Here is a 13,392-nt window from a genome sequence, read left to right on the forward strand (position 1 = left end):
CGTAGTTCATCTCGTCAAAATCAGCTCAAGTCCCTGTTAGTTTATTAGGTTTTTCGGAAGTTCCGGTCTGTTCAAACAGCCCGGAAGTTCCGGTGTTCTACACCTGGAGGTTCCGAGCCTGTTGAATTTTACCGCTGCGGTTTGTTTGTAATTTTCAGGAAAGCCTATTCATCCCCCCCCCCCTCTAGGCTACATCTTTGCGCGTTCAGAACTAACTAGCCATATTGTGAGCTTGGGTATTTCTTAATCCTCTAAAATCAATACATTCTACAATGACTTAAAAAATTGCACATGTTTTTAAGTAGCAATCGAGCCAATTCTGGATGTACAGGAATGATATGGTTGTCTGCTCATTTCAAAATAATTTATGTTGAATTACTATGAAAATTTTGTATTACAAATTGATCATTTCATGAAAAAAGTGGTAGCTGAAAGTCATTTTCACACAAACTCTCCACTACTACTAAGACCAGTTTTTCCATAATAAATCTAATTCGATTCAATTTTTCTTCAAATACGAAAAGACAAAACAATTAGCTATTACAGAAAAATACCTAATACTATTACCCACACATTTTAATTCGTTCAAATAAAACATCTATTGGCTCTCACTGAGATAATGAAAAAACATGGACCATGGTTCAAGGATCTGAAGAACAAAAAAGAAACAGCGAAATAAGAAAACCAAATTTTAGATTTGAATAACTTAAAAAAAGACAAGTAAATTTTCAACCCACCAAGCACCGATTAAGATCCAAATTTTAGATTTGAATAACTTAAAAAAAGACAAGTAAATTTTCAACCCACCAAGCACCGATTAAGATCAGCCTAGCTCAAGAGCTACATCGTGGCCTCGCTATGACATGTCGATATCTTGCATGTAGCTGGTGATGTCACACTATGACAGCTAAACTCAAGCTTCTGAGTTACCAACCCTACGTGTAGCATAGCCTTTGTAACATAACATAAGCACAAACAACAATACGTTCCATGACATGGAGTATGCATGGTAGGTGAAGGGGTACCCCTGTAAGATGGAAAAAGCTTGTGGTTCCCCCACAAACAGGGGTTCCATACTTCCATTTCACCCATTTAATATATTAAAAGTGACACATAAATGAAAAGGTGAATAGATAATATGGTTCCTGAAGTTTTGCTTCGGGCTCATTTTAATCCTTAAGGTTTCAAATCGTCCAAATAAGTCCTCCAAATTAATCATTTGAGTTAATATAGTCCTTGGACCCAAAAAAAAACCACGTGATCATGCCAAGTCATCCTCGCATGCAGCGGTATGGATGAAATGACCATTCTACCCTTATATACCATATAGAAAAGAAAGAGAAGACACAAACAAAAAAATAACAGGCCAGCTCAGGCCCAACATTGTTGCGGAGGGTGGCCGACGAAGGAATTTATACGATCATTGCTTGGCTATAGCAATCGTAAATGACCATTCTTTTTTTTTAGCCCATGCAGCTTTGGTGCGACCATGAGCACTTCCTCGCTGGCCGCATTCATGGAGTCCTGGACTACGAGCTCTTCCTCGCTCACCTCTTCCATGGAGTCACTGGCCATCGACTCCTCATCGTCAGCCTCATACATTATGTAGGAACCATGGCTACTTGTTTGATTTTTGCTCAAAACCTGCATATGTTATCCTGTTCGAAATCTATTGTGTACTTGCATGCATGCATGCTGCCATTGAGATAGGAACGAAGCATTCAAGGAGTAACGAGGAGTTGATCTAGGAACAATAACAACATCAATGCACAAGGGCAATCTCATCCCATACGTGAGAAAAATGCTCCAACGACAGATTTTCTCATCCACAGCTAACTGACCTCAAACAACAAATAAAACCAACCCGGAGGGAGTACCGAATTTTAGTCACACCGATATGAAATATGATTCTCTCGAGCAAACAGTTGTGCATAGATCCGTTCGCATTGAAAGTCCCCAAGAATATAAATGCAAGAAATTAATGAGCAAAATTCAAAGCTGACAAGGACAAGCCTTAAATACCACAAAAGTACATACTCCCTCTGTCCCTGTCCCAAATTATAAGACCTATATATTTTTACACGGTCTTCAATAATATACTTTGACTAGTATTTTATTCCATTCTATAATCCCAACAAATATGAAATTAGCATCACATGAAAGTACTTCAAAATATGAATCTAGTGATATAACATGCATAATACGTAGTATGATTATTAGTCAAAAACTACTGAGTTTGATTTTCATTAAAAAGGGGGCGTCCTATAATTTGAGCCGGAGGGAGTACTAAGTGCAAAAATCATACCCCGTCGTGTGCGTTCAAACAAGCTATTAATCATGCTTATATACTCCCTCCATTTCCAAATATAAAAACTTTTGAAATTTTGCACAAAGCAGGTAAAATTAAATAGGATGATTGTGATGAAAAATATGTGAGAAAATTAAGAAATGGTTATGATTCATTGAGACGAAGGAGAATTAAATGAAAATTTAAACGCTAGAGTTCGCTAAATTTTAGGACGGAGGAAGTACTTGCCATACAAACTTTATCAAAAGTTAACTCCAAAGCAAAATCAATTTAGTTTTTTTACCAACATTCAAAGTTAATAGATTGAAGTTATATGTAGAGTCAACTTTAATACTTTATTATTTTTATTTCTATTTTCTTAATTTAACTTTTTTGAAATGAACAAATAAATAAATACATAGCTATACATGTCATAGAGTCTCAATTCTTAAATACAAAGGTATACTTGGTTTAGAGTCTCAATTATGTACATATTTTTTCATGAAGTGATAAGTTTGCACTTCAGCATTAACTAGTACCAACTTTTACTTGTGTATATTGGAGTATCAATTTTTAAGTACCTCCATTAATTTCATTTAATTCGAAATTTGGAAATAATAACTACTGAGTTATACATGACATGGACTCTTCCTTATCTTGACCCGTTATATTTTTCTTAGTATGAGAGAACAAGGAGGAGGTCCCTGCGATTATAATTTTATTAAACTGAAATAGAAGTAACAAGGAAGGTATCTCTCTTACATTTAGACAAAAGGAGAAGCAAATAAAAGTCTTCCTTAAGGAGCCTTTGCCAACTAACAAAATTTGCTCTCTTGTTGTCAAACATAACCCCATTCCATTGTTGAATCCTTATAATTTGATCACACCAATATAAATAATCCTATTTATTAGCAAGGTGTTTGTGATGTAAAGCCTTTTTCTTAATCTGAAGCGTTATAACCCAATCCCAAATTTATTCAGTCTTTCTTTGATTAGCATGGCAATTACTGTTAGGCCCTACAAATTGTAGATTTGTTTTAGGTAATGGAATTGAACCTAACAACTTTGATGGATACACAGTGACTATATAAAGCATACTCATGCTTCTAAATGAACATCCTTTCATAAGATGGCACTGAAAATTCCAATTCCCACTTCTCCCTAACTCTCTCATATATAACAGCAGCATAGTATTTTGGGATTTCCATGGCTCATCAACGGTTCCCGGGTGCGTTCGAACCTTCATTTTGGTTTTGGACTTTTCGTCGTACATAAAACGTACGAGGCAAGTCATTAATGCATGATTTATTAAGTATTAATTATTACTACCTCCATCTACCTCCATCTACTTTTGATAGTCATATTTCATCTTGGCACATAGACCAAAAATAAATAATTCTACTTATCATCCATTTAAATATGCTACTAGTCATTCCTCGTAAACAAGCGATTCATTAATATTTACATTTTTCAATGTCTATGTAGCCAATCATGTGTGGAAGAATGGAGAGTCATGCATTAAATCCGAGAAAGTCATTAAGATGATAGGTTGCTGGATTGAAATATGCCTATTAAAAAAATCAGATTTGGAAATATGACTATCAAAATTAGATGGAGGGAGTACAAACTTAAAATTTGATTATTTTGATTTTTTTTAAAGAAGCATATATATAAAATTTTTTGGAAAGCGTGCTCACGATAAACAAGGAAGTTACAGTTAGGAGCTGAAGTTTAGAACACACCCCATAAGAACTCCAAGAGGTACTTCTTTGGATCTTTGCAGTGACACTTCTTGATACAGCTTCACCTCAAAAAATGCCGCGAGATGCTACTCCAATGCTGATCAAGATAGCTCACATCGCCAAGTTGCAAATTTTAATCCCCTCACATGTTCTTGTCACCAAAGCTATTCTGTCTCTTTGGCTCCTTTTTGCTCTGTACAGCTTCTGATCTGCTCTACAAATTCAATAGCTACCTCGAACCAAAGTTCAGAACAAATATATGATCCGGTTCAATGCCTATACCGTTGGCCCCTGCGGTATTGTGGCTTACAGCTTCTCAGCTTCGTTATATTTTACCTGCTCTGCTCTTCTGTAAAACTTGTTTTGAGTAGCCACTGGTTGCATAGTCTATATATCAAATTATGTTTACTTATTTGGCTAGTTTTGGATTATGTTGGAGTTGAGAATAAGAATCAAAATCAAGTCATGTGACTGTCACTTGAGTTGGGCGTGGCTCGGAATTAGGTTAGTTTATTTCATATTTAAAAAGGATGTGCACATGGAACTATGGAAGTGAACTGCAAAAGCATGATGGCAGAAAGTGACAAATCGAACAACTGCCACTTTGAGTTGGAGGTGGTCCGGCCTGATTGATTTAATTTGGTTTTGATGAGATGAGGATGTGATCTTTGAAAGCATGTACTCCATCCGGGAAAAAAAACACAATTTCTAAGGAAAGAATATGGATAAGTGCTGAAACAGAAAAGCAAACAAGTTGTGAAAATTATACCACAACAATTACAAATAGACATGGAACTCCGCTGTATCACATTGACATATGGGCCTCGAAAAGAGTGGTCCACATCTCATTGCTTTCACTGCCCTGATAACAGTGTAAAGAATTTGGTCGCATCCTTTCTTACTATAAACCCATTAAGGGTGTGTTTAGTTCCACGTCAAAATTGAAAGTTTGAAGAAAAAAGTTAGAAGTTTATGTATGTAGAAAAAATTTGATGTGATGGAAAAGTTGAAAGTTTGAAGAAAAAGTTGGGAACTAAACCCGGCCTAACTCCTAAAGCTTGACATGCAAAGATGCCACATCATCATCCACTAACAATAATTAAATTTAAACATCATGAAAACGTGTTATATTATCTATAATTTATAATTTATTAAATTTTAGAGCATTTGAAATACAAGCATGTTAAATCATCATCCCACATAATTCACATAATATTTCAATATGTATTTCTATTATTTTTTATAATATGCTATGTACCCATATAGTTCATCATCACTTAGTTAGTGTTATTTCTCTTATCTCATTAAGCCATATCAGGTCAATTGTTCTTAGTGCTTAAATGATTAATCTATGGTCCAAATTATCTTTCTCATTTTCCTCTCGCATTAAGCCATATCACCTCAATTATTTTTAGTTTCTAGATGATTAATCTACAGTCCAAACTATCCCAATATTTTTCTTCTTTCACAAAGTCATATCACCTTACTTTTATATTTGAATTACCATTCTATATACTATTTAAATTTAAATTATTATAAACCACGTTAACTTGCGTAATCTTATATTGTCTAGCTATCTTATATGTTATTTTTACTTATTATTATCATGTTAAACTCCTACATCAACGCGCGGGATTTCAGCTAGTTACAAAGAATTTGAGTTGCATAGTATCATTATTTTAGAGCCCCATCGGTTGGTATAAAAAGTCAAAGCCAAAGCTAAAATTTGAATTTCAAAATTTATTTTTTTAATTTTAAAGTTGATTTTAAGATATTTTCAATGTAGTTTCTTTTTTAGCATTAGCTATAAAAGTTTTATAAATAAATTATTTTATAGTCGCTAATAAGTCGTTACTGCTTATAATAACTTTTTGGCAACCGATGAGACAAGTTCCTTTCAAGTGCTCGCAACAGGGCTCTAAAAATAATATCTTTTAAGACTCCTTATTTGTATAGATAGTTGTATATATTTTTTATTGTTTTATCTGTTGTATTGTTTTTCAAATACTTTTATTATGTTTTTAATATTTGCACTGTTTGAGTTTATTCCTTTTTTAACAGAATGCTCGAAATATTTTTAATAAATACACATAAACATGTATTTTGCCACACGTTAATGGTGGTTAAGTTTTTATGAATGCAAAAGGAGGATCCAAATGAAGAACACGGACAATATTAATTGGTGAGCTAGTGGCAATATTAATTGGTAAGATTCATCTAGGAACATTGTTTTCGCAGTAGTGGTTTTGTCTCATGTAAGGAAAAATCTAATGGCAGTTTTGTATAAAACATAAGTAATATCAATATTTCTTTCAACAGTTCCACGCAATTGCAAGAGCTAGCACATTAGTATAAGCTTATAGTTACTCCTGGAGTACTTCATTATATTATACTTCTGGACATGTCGAGGAGAGAAACCAGAGAAAGGAAAAGGAGTTGGTTCTTAATTATATAAGATCAAGAATGTGCTTAAAAATAGACAAATTAAATTGGGAAAGGATACAGAGAAAGAACAAGAGACAAAATAAATGGAGAAGTGAGAGAGAAAGAAAAGAGTAAAGTGAAGGCAACATTATAGGTAAACTATTGTATTGTTCAAATCTAATATCCATATTCTCTCAATTTGGCGGATATGGATTATAGCCCGTACCTGGGTTTGTTATTAAACTTGTTGTAATATTGTTTTGCAACTTTGGTAGTGTTTTAGACAGCACTAGTCATTTTGTTTATTTAAAAATTATTAACGGACAAAGTTAAAAAAGACAATAGCCAACACCGAAATTGTAAAAAATAAAGGAAATAAATGAATAATCACAAAAGTCTCTTGTCTAACCCATAAGTTGACTCCCCCGTTCTTTTATATAAGACATCACGACTTCATAGTTTTAGCTGTAGAATACCATATGAAATGACTTGTATCATTGTATGGAAATACACTATATAAATATAATACCACACCCATTACTTTAATATTTTTGTGATGACGACACGATATTTGCTTTAGTTTTTTTATGGCGAAACCAAATTACCCCTCTACATCCTAAATCCTCCTCTCCTCTTCGGCCATGATTTCCCCGCCACCACTGCAACGGTCTCAATGTAAACATATCCTACGTCAACGACTTTGGTTGCAAGCACTGCCGATCCTTGAAGGGTCGCCTTGACAGGCCTTATCATGCCCTCCTGCCGCTGTCCCGAGAGGTGCTGATAGACCACCCTGACACTGCCAACGCCACAGGGGTGTCCTCCTACATGTTGCCTCGGAGGATCCACTTCTTTGTGAGAGCCACCGACTCAAGAACCGTATTGATGCACTCGGCATATACTCGGTGTTGAATGATATGAAGGGTACCGTGCTCGCCCACCTCTTGCCGACCACGAGGACAGCTGCGACCTGCGCCTCGTTTACGTAGGGAGGAAGGTTTGCCTCCCTCATCGCCTCCACTACCACTAGCGTCAAGTACGACTTCGCTCATAGTAGCTCCACCTCTAATATGGATGAGCTTATCAAGGAGTACATTCTGTCCATGCACAGAGCCAGTTATCCTAAACAACACATACAAGCACAATTCGATCACGCCACCTAAAAAAGTGGGCACCATCTAGGTCGTCAGTACGAAAACATGAAAATAATGGATGCGGTGTCTCCTAAAAAATTGTTACATTTACATAGTGTATTCTTCCAAAAATCACTTCAAACGATGTCATATAGCTAAAACCATGAAATCGTGTTTTTAGGCTGTACAACTAGACGAACATCTTCACGTTAACGTACTATTGGAGCAACCGTGCACCAATAACCGAAACACGTACACGTACTAGTACCGGTACTAGTAGTACTGTAGTATGATTAATTGATGACCATGACTTGTGCTATAACCACGTTTGTCGATAGTGACACTATCGTCCCGTTAGACGCAAAACAACAAAATCATTAACGCACGGTAAATTATTTTTAATTTTGTTAAACAAAAATATTATTATATGATATTTTAAAGCGCATAAAATGTACTCCCTTGTAAAATAAATGAACCTAGAATAGGATTTGACTCATGTTTCTGTCTAGATTTAGTATTAGGCTATGTCTCGTACTAAGATTAATTTATTTTGTAATAGATGAAGTATTATTTTGTGACGGAGGGAGTACTGTTTAGAGCATGTATAATAGCACACTATAAGCCAAGCTATAAACATGTATCAAGAAGATAAAAAAAATAAGAGAGAAGATCAATGGGACCATAGACTATAAGATGCAATGTGTATGACAGGTAGGATGTAGTATACGTTGTTGAGAGGTAACTATTATATTTATTAAAAATTATTATATATATTAGCTATTAAATTGACTAGATTATTTAGAGGGTGAGTCTAATTGTCTAACTCGCGCACCTGCATGAGAGTGTGTTTAGTACACGCTAAAATTAGAAGTTTGGTTGAACTTGGAACGATGTGATGGAAAAGTTGAAAGTTTATGTTTGTAGAAAAGTTTTGATGTGATAGAAAAGTTGAAAGTTCATGTTTATAGGAAAGTTTTGATGTGATGGAAAAGTTAGAAGTTTGAAAAAAAAGTTTGCAACTAAATACGGTGTCAGTGTTATTTTGTCTCAGTGTTATTAATGATCCTCTAGTCCCGTGCCTGCCTCGCTCACCCGCAGCTGGCGTGGCCCGCCGGTAAAACCCCCCTCGCCATCGGCGGCCGGCGAGAGAGCGACCCTCCTCTACGGCTCCCGGCTCCACTCACGATCCCCCGCCCATGACACACCCACACCCACCATTGCACATGTGGACGTCGTGTGCTCGTGCAAACACACGTGGTCGCCAGCTAGCGACACAGCCAGGTGGGACCCCCCCAAAATCCCCTCCTCCTCCTTCCCCGGCCGCGCATCCTCCCTTCTCCTCTCCTCTGCAAATCTCTGCCGCCCCGGTTTCCCATCTCCGCCCGCAGTAAACCCCTCCTCATTCCCACCACCACCTCTCCTCGGAGGAATCTTTGCTGCTTTCCTTTATATAAACCCCTCTCCAGTCTATACTTCCACTCCACACTCCCCTCCACCCCCCACACCCGCAGCAGCAGGGAGAAGGTATGCTCCATCCAAGATCGGATCTCATCATCCTACTGCGTTTCTTGATTTCCTTTTTCTTTTCTTTTTTTTGTTCTCTATCATATGTCCCGGGCGCGGCACATGGCCAAAAACCAGAGAATTTCCGGCGCTGTTCTCTCCGATCTAGAGATTTTCTTTTCTTTTTTTTCTTTCAAAAAGTGACTTTTGTTTGTCATGTGGAAAGATGAGTGTGGAAGAACAATTGTATTTTTTTCCACTGTTTTTGATGCTGCATTTGTGTTCTTTTTCTTTCCTAGAGTGTCTTCGATGCGAACGAGGCTTTGGAATCTTGTTTTTTTTTTTCTTTTTCGTATGTGTCATCTTGATTAATCTGTATTATCCCTGATCTAATCGATGGCAATTGGTCGAGCAGACGACGACGAAGATGATGGATCTCGCCGACCCAAACCACCGGCTCATCGCCGGCGCGGCGCTGCTGGTGGCCACCCTCGCCTTCATCAAGCTGCTGCTGAGCTCCGCCGCCGGCGGCAAGAAGCGCCTCCCGCCGACCATCCCGGCGGCGCCGCTGGTGGGCGGGCTGCTCCGCTTCATGCGGGGGCCGATCCCGATGATCCGGGAGGAGTACGCCCGCCTCGGCAGCGTCTTCACCGTCCCCATCCTCAGCCGCAAGATCACCTTCCTCATCGGCCCCGAGGTGTCGGCGCACTTCTTCAAGGGGAACGAGGCCGAGATGAGCCAGCAGGAGGTCTACAAGTTCAACGTGCCCACCTTCGGCCCCGGCGTCGTCTTCGACGTCGACTACTCCGTCAGGCAGGAGCAGTTCAGGTTCTTCACTGAGGCGCTCCGCGCCAACAAGCTCCGCAGCTATGTCGACCAGATGGTTGTCGAGGCTGAGGTGAGAATCGCTTCCGTTTCACGCAATTGTTCATATATTGTTAGGATGGTTGTCGCATAGTAACTTAGCATGAGATGCTTGTTCTTGGATATATCATCAAACTTGATTGTATAGGCTAATGTGTGGTAGAATTTGTTTCGAAGATCAATCATGCAGATCATTATGCATTGAACTTGTAGTTAGCCCTTAGACAAAAGGATACAATCTCGAAGATCAATCATGCAGATCATTATGCATTGAACTTGTAGTTAGCCCTTAGACAAAAGGATACAATCTCGATATAGATGTGCTATGTCAATTTTGATAGGAAAGCTTGGTGATCTAATATTCAGCATGATTGCTTTTTCTTATATGTATACATCAATTCAGAGCTGTTGTTAATCCTGTTTGATTACTCAACATGTTGGTGTCATGGTGTGTATCAACATGTCTAATATGTTGTGCGTGGCTTTTCTGGAAGTTAGAACGTGGCTACCATACATCACCTTTTGTCTTTTTTTCTCAAACCCAAATATATCAGTATATGTGCATCACTGTCAACAGTGTTTTCCAGTGGCATGGAGTACGTGCTAGGAGTATGCTGTTATCCGTTTGTGCTTTGCTTTATGCCTTTTGCCACCCTTTTTTTAGTGAATTAGTTCTTTAGAATAAAGCTTGCACATCTTTCCTGTTTATTACTAATTTTCATCGTTTAAAAGTTAGTCTTTTCCGGTTCTACTCTGAATTTTGGCTCGATGGTGTTTCTACGTGTTATCTTTCCTTTTCTATACTGTTTCTATGTGCTTCTTTTTCTCCACTTTTGAATGACATCTTTTAATTATGAATGAATGTCCACACCAGCACCATAATCTTTTAATCAGAACAGGCCATATTTTACACTGACAACTGTGACATGTTTTGTTTCTAAAGTCTTGTAGAGATTTGAACTGCTGCTGGTTGTATTTGAGATCTTATGATATCAAATTATGCTTAGCTTTTTCTTGTTAATTTGTTTCTTGTATGAGTTTGATCGATAGTGTATAAACATTGAACATGCTTGGGCTGTGTTTAGTTCACATCAAAATTGGAAGTTTGGTTGAAATTGGAACGATGTGACGGAAAAGTTGAAAGTTTGTGTGTGTAGGAACGTTTTGATGTGATGGAAAAATTAGAAGTTTGAAGAAAAACTTTGGAACTAAACACGGCGCTGATATATAGCTTGAGTTACAAAGACCTGTTTTTTAGTTGACTGAGGAAACAAACTAAACCTTGTTATGTGACGTTAAGTTCTGGAGGTCAATGATAAAATGTTTGCATCCTGTCAGGCTGTCACAACCAACATTCTTGTATCTATCTGACTTAACCAAGACCTGTGGGTCAACTGTACCTTTTCTTAAGATGTACTCAAGAAATGCACCATAAGACTCCAAACTTTTTGGTGCAGCAAAACAGGACATAATTGGCAGCAACTGTTGTTTCAACAAGAAACTGAATTGACGTGTTCCTCTGTTATATTCACTTTACAAATAAGTGCATACCACAGCACGTGTATTGTGCATCATCTCATTTCCTTTGCAATTCCAATTTTATGGCACTCCATCTTATTCATCCTTGTTCACAATAACATGGTTTGTTCATAAAGAAAAAGCTAGGCATAATTTTATATAAACTTTTTGCATGCTTTCTTTTCATATAATAATATTATATCGATAGTTTTTATGAATAGATTATACAGACCATCTTTATGCAAGTCACTGGACATTTGGCTTGATGTTGAACACTCAGTGTCATGATTGTAGTAACATGTTAGCGTTTAGATAGCATGTCAAGATAAATCCTGTTACCAAGGCTTTTTTACTGTCTTACTGTGTTCTGTCTTGTTTTCATCAATCATTACATCATTGCATACATCTTGGATGATTAATCTCAACTGCAAATGCAACCTTGCCTACAGGAGTACTTCTCTAAGTGGGGAGAAAGTGGAACAGTGGATCTGAAGTATGAGCTGGAGCATCTCATCATTCTGACTGCTAGTCGGTGCTTGCTCGGGAGGGAGGTGCGAGAAAAGCTCTTTGATGATGTTTCTGCTCTCTTCCATGATCTGGACAATGGGATGCAGCCAGTCAGTGTCATCTTCCCCTACCTCCCAATTCCTGCACACCGCCGCCGTGACCGGGCACGGCAACGATTGAAGGAAATCTTCGCCACCATCATCAAGTCCCGCAAGGCCTCTGGACGGGCTGAGGAAGACATGCTGCAGTGCTTCATTGATTCGAAGTACAAGAGTGGACGCTCAACCACAGAAGGTGAAATAACCGGCCTACTTATTGCAGCACTATTTGCTGGACAGCACACTAGCTCTATCACCTCAACCTGGACTGGGGCCTACATGCTTCGCTTCAAGCAGTACTTCGCAGCAGCCGAAGAGGAGCAGAAGGAGGTCATGAAGCGGCACGGGGACAAGATCGATCATGACATCTTGGCAGAGATGGATGTCCTCTACAGGTGCATCAAGGAGGCGCTCCGTCTTCACCCGCCGCTAATCATGCTGCTCCGCCAGTCACACAACGACTTCTCAGTGACAACGAAGGATGGCAAAGAGTTCGACATCCCGAAGGGCCACATCGTCGCGACATCTCCAGCCTTCGCCAACAGGCTCCCTCACATCTTCAAGAACCCCGACTCATACGACCCCGACCGCTACGCACCAGGCAGGGAGGAGGACAAGGCAGCGGGCGCCTTCTCGTACATCTCCTTTGGTGGCGGCAGGCACGGTTGCCTCGGTGAGCCCTTCGCCTACCTACAGATCAAGGCCATATGGACTCACCTGCTGAGGAACTTTGAGTTCGAGCTGGTCTCCCCCTTCCCGGAGACCAACTGGAAAGCCATGGTCGTCGGCATCAAGGACGAGGTGATGGTCAACTTCAAGCGGCGGAAGCTCGTCGTCGACAACTAGGATGCCACCTTCAACCTTAGGAGTCGATGCTTGTCGCGCTTTTCGCCTTTTTTCTCTTCTTTTCACTTTCTGTCAGTATTTGATCCGTGTAAGTTTCTGCCAGCTTTGTATTAGGGTGTTTCAGTCGTTTTAGGATCCTGTGATTTGCTTCCTGCCATGAAAAATCAAGCTTGATCTCTGCAACTTCTGTACCTCTGGGTTGCTTGGCAACGATTTGTGTTTGTGTTATTAGACTTGAAGCATCCTGGATTGTACCTGAATCTTTGCATCGTCCGTTATTTCATATGGCTTGGGACATAATGTCTGAAGTCTGAACTAATAATACTTATATGTAATGGAATGGAAATGAGAATAAAACTAATGTGAGTTGTCTCTGCAACCAGTGCTCTCCACTTGTAAAAGATCATCTGCTCGGGTCAATAATTGCTGTCATCTTGAGAAAAATGTTGGTCTGCTGGAGATCACCGGAG

General features: G+C 38.9%; 1 protein-coding gene across 1 annotated transcript; it reads left to right on the forward strand.

The window, feature by feature from the left end:
- The first annotated feature begins 8,889 nt into the window (after positions 1–8,889).
- Positions 8,890–13,279, forward strand: LOC127754779 (obtusifoliol 14-alpha demethylase). Its single transcript, XM_052280357.1, has 3 exons — positions 8,890–9,110; positions 9,505–9,987; positions 11,921–13,279. The coding sequence occupies exons 2-3, from the start codon at positions 9,517–9,519 to the stop codon at positions 12,920–12,922; spliced, it is 1,473 nt and encodes a 490-aa protein (XP_052136317.1). The 5' UTR covers positions 8,890–9,110; positions 9,505–9,516; the 3' UTR covers positions 12,923–13,279.
- The last annotated feature ends 113 nt before the right edge of the window (positions 13,280–13,392 follow it).

The sequence above is a fragment of the Oryza glaberrima genome, chromosome 11 (assembly GCF_000147395.1).
Source record: "Oryza glaberrima chromosome 11, OglaRS2, whole genome shotgun sequence".
Taxonomy (NCBI): domain Eukaryota; kingdom Viridiplantae; phylum Streptophyta; class Magnoliopsida; order Poales; family Poaceae; genus Oryza; species Oryza glaberrima.